This window comes from Mandrillus leucophaeus, unplaced genomic scaffold (assembly GCF_000951045.1).
Source record: "Mandrillus leucophaeus isolate KB7577 unplaced genomic scaffold, Mleu.le_1.0 Scaffold43, whole genome shotgun sequence".
Taxonomy (NCBI): domain Eukaryota; kingdom Metazoa; phylum Chordata; class Mammalia; order Primates; family Cercopithecidae; genus Mandrillus; species Mandrillus leucophaeus.
In genome coordinates this window covers 1,910,355-1,914,069 of record NW_012104587.1, presented here as the reverse complement: position 1 = coordinate 1,914,069, position 3,715 = coordinate 1,910,355, and the positions used below count along the sequence as shown (strand labels likewise).

General features: G+C 51.8%; 1 protein-coding gene across 5 annotated transcripts in view; it reads right to left on the bottom strand.

Annotated features, from left to right (window-relative positions):
- Positions 1-1,451: 1,451 nt before the first annotated feature.
- The window catches only part of SLC3A2 (solute carrier family 3 (amino acid transporter heavy chain), member 2), a 56,611-nt gene continuing 54,347 nt past the window's right edge, over positions 1,452-3,715 (bottom strand). For all 5 annotated transcript variants that reach the window (XM_011993411.1, XM_011993410.1, XM_011993412.1 and 2 more), the window contains 2 exons: positions 2,114-2,197; positions 1,452-2,004 (listed from right to left, as the gene is read on the bottom strand). In XM_011993411.1, the coding sequence (XP_011848801.1) occupies positions 1,642-2,004; positions 2,114-2,197 (447 nt within the window). In that variant the 3' untranslated portion in view covers positions 1,452-1,641. The remainder of the gene's footprint in view (positions 2,005-2,113; positions 2,198-3,715) is intronic.

Below are 3,715 nucleotides of genomic sequence, written 5' to 3'. Positions count from 1 at the left end.
CATCTTAACTGGCCTCCCTGCTTGCTGGCTAGTAACAGCCAGTGAGTCTGTTAAATTCCAAGTGAGACCATGTCACTCCGCTCAAAACCCTCCAACAACTCCCATTCCACTCCCTCAGACCCCATGGGTAGCGAAGAATTAATCTTACTTGGAAGTCTGGCCTTTACCCTCGGCTACTGGTAAGTGCCTTCTAGACCCATGGAATGTCCTAACAGGAGTGAGCTTTGGGGACAGGCAACCTCTGGGGGAAATGGAGACAACTAAAAGGCCTTAGCCCAAAATCCCCGCAGGGGCTGAAGACTAAAGGTCAGCCACAGAGCACTATGTGATTAAGCACCAAGGGAATTCGGCACACCCAAGGATCAAGTGAGCTTCCCTGGTTGTACCTCCATCATGGCCGGGAAGAGGTACCAGGACTCCATTCCAAGAAGACAGCAGGAAGCTTCCCGTTTACCTCCCTCCCACCCTGCCCCAGGCCTCTCATCCTTTGGCTGGTTCTGGGCATGCTTTTGCTGTAATAAAACCATAATCCCGATACCTTCCTGAGTTCTGTGAGTCACTCTAGTCTATTACCTACTGAAGGTGGTCATGGGGACCCCTGAGCTTGCAGCTGGTATTGAAGTGAGGACAGACTAGTGGGGACCATGCCCTCCAACCGTGTAGGCTGCCAAACTCTCTGCACCCTATGTGACCACCTTATTACAACTGTCATGATCTGCCCACTCCGACGAGACTTCATCCCTTACTCCTCTTCTCACTCATATCAGCCAGGCTCCCACCCCTCGGTCCCAGGAAGCCCCTTCCCCAGATACTCACCAGGTGAACTCCCTCACTTATTAGGCCTTTACTCACACATCACCTCCTTGGTGAGGCCTCCTCTGGCCCCCCTCCACCCTGAAACACCTTTCCTGCTTTACTTTTTCCTCCATAAAAACACTGTCACCGTATCCACCGCACTACAACTGCTGTGTCTTTTTTCTTTGCTCCCCACAAGAGTATCAGCCTCAAGGAGGCAGGAATTTTTGTACTGTGTTCCCTGCTGTGACCCCAGAACAGGGATAGTTTCTGACATGTGCTGAGTGTTCAACAAATTCTGGAACGCATGACTTCTAGTATCCTTTAGAAATACGTTTTAAAAACCAGACCATCACACCCCTACCCTCCGTGAAAGACCGAGTCTGCAAAAACAGGAAAATTAACTATGTTTGTCTAGATAGAGCCCTTTGCTGAGGGAGATGAAGTTAACAGTCGGCAAGACCGAGGATGTCCGGAGAGCCCTGTGGCCCGGCGTGGGTGAGGCACGGGTGCTATCCCAGCCCTGACACCTCCATGCTGTTGACTTTGGGAGGACCCCCTTCTCTGGGCCTTGGTCCCTACGTAAATAACGAAGGAGTTGGAGCAGCAGACTCATGGGAGGGGAGGAAGGAGAGAAATCCCTGCTATGAGAGATGCAGAGGGAAGACAGGACCTCACCAGGCAGGGGTGACTTTTATTTGAAGGCAGAAAACACCCTATTTGGGGGTTCGTTTATAATCTGCAACAGTTTTGTTTTTGTTTTTAAAAAAGGGGAAAAAAGAGAAAAACCAGAACCCAAAGGGCCTAGGAAGGAAAGAAGGGTAGTGGGTCCATGTCAGGCTGGGGTCAGGCCACATAGGGGAAGCGGAGCAGCAGCCCTTCGTGAGGCTCCAGTTTCAGGCGTTCCAGCTCAAGCGGGGAGCCCTCCTCACGGCCTGGCTGGGTGCTGAGCACAAGGTCAGCCTTGGTTGGCAGGCTGGCACTGGCAGGCAGGTCGGAGGCCTGCAGCCCAGCCGAGAGGCCCACATCCCCAAAGTTAAGCACTACCAGAAAACGCTCATTCTGGTCCCAGTGGCGGATATAGGAGAAAAGTCCAGGCCCAGAGGAGAACGTATGGAAGTCCCCATGCAATAGGGAGCGCTCCTTACTCCGCTGGTCACTCAGCTGCCGGAACAAGGAAAGGAGGGAGCCAGGGTCTTCACTCTGGCCCTAAGAATGATAAACACATAGCGGAAGCATGTGAGAGGTTCCCCGGTACAGACGTCTACAAGCCCAGCCACCCTCCCCTGGTCATGTTCTACCCATCTAAAACTCTTACCTTCACAGTCATGTTGGCACTTACAGCCCCTGGGATGTCAGGGAAGCTGGACTCATCCCACAGCATGACTGGAGCCTCCACAGGCTGAAATGCAGAGAAAATAGGACTTAAAAAAGGCCTGGGGTCAGGCATGGGGGCTCACATGTGTAATTCCAGCACTCTGGAAGCCCAAGGCAAGAGGATCGCTTGAGCCCAGGCATTTGAAACCAGCCTCAGCAAAATAATGAGCCCTGATCTCTACCACAAAATTTTAAAAAATTAGCTGGGTGTAGTGTCCCTATAGTCCCAGCTACTGGGGAGGCTGAGGAGGGAGGATCACTTGAACCCAGGAATTTGAGCTTGCAGTGAGCCATGACTGCACCACTGTACTCCAGCCTGGGCAACAGAGTGAGACCCTGTTTCAAAAAAAAAAAAAGCCGTGGGCCCACTGTCCCTTATCCCTCTTCCCATTCCCATTCTCATCGATATATAACCTCCCCTACTCATGTCTGGCTTTTTTTTTTTTTTTTGAGACGGAGTCTCGCTCTGCTCAGGTTGGAGTGCAGTGACTCGATCTTGGCTCACTGCAACCTCTGCCTCCTGGGTTCAAGCGATTCTCCTGCCTCAGCCTCCCGAGTAGCTGACTATAGGTGCTCGCCACCACACCCAGCTAATTTTTTTGTATTTTTGGTAAAGACAGGGTTTCACCATGTTGGCCAGGCTGGTCTCGAACTCCTGACCTCAGGTGATCCACTCACCTTGGCCTCCCAAAGTGCTGGGATTACAGGCATGAGCCACCACGCCCGGCCTGGCTAACTTCTGCTGCATGAGTGAGGCAGGCTCCCACCTCAGGGTCCTCACACATACACTGTTGCGCCCCAGCCGAGAGTTCCCAGATGACTGCCAGCCAGCTCTCTCACTTCCCTCAGGTATCTGCTTGGTTATCTTACCAGGTCTCCCATGGCTGCTCTCTATAAAACAAGCCCCATCATCCCCTAGTCTCTAGGCTACTTACCCTGCCTTCTTTTGCATAGCACTGATCAGCAGCTGGCATTTTATTTAGGCATATCTAGTTATCTAACCACCTCCAGCTCTCTTGTGCAATGCTATATCCTCAGTGTAACAGATAAAAATTATTCTATAAACATCTGTGGAATAAATGAATAACTGGTTCTATAAACATCATGCTGATGGCAGGGTGCAGTGGCTCGCACCTGTAATCATAGCAGTTTGGGAGGCCAAGGTGGGAGGATCACTTGCGCCCAGGAGTTTGAGACCAGCCTGGGCAACACAGTGAGACCACACCTCTACAGATTTTAATAATTAGCTGTGGCCAGGCACAGTGGCTCACACCTGTAGTCCCAGCACTTTGGGAGGTCAGGGCAGGCAGATCGATTGAGCCCAGGAGTTGGAGACCAGCCTGGGCAACAACAGTGAAACCCTGTCTCTACAAAAATTAGCTGAGCGTGGTGGTGTGCGCCTGTATTCCCAGCTACTTGGGAAGCTGGGAGGCAGAAGTTGCAGTGAGACATAATCGCACCACTGGAATCTAGCCTGAGCAACAGAGCAAGACCCTGTCTCCAAAAAAAGATTAGCTGGGCATGGTGGCACACACCTATCTAT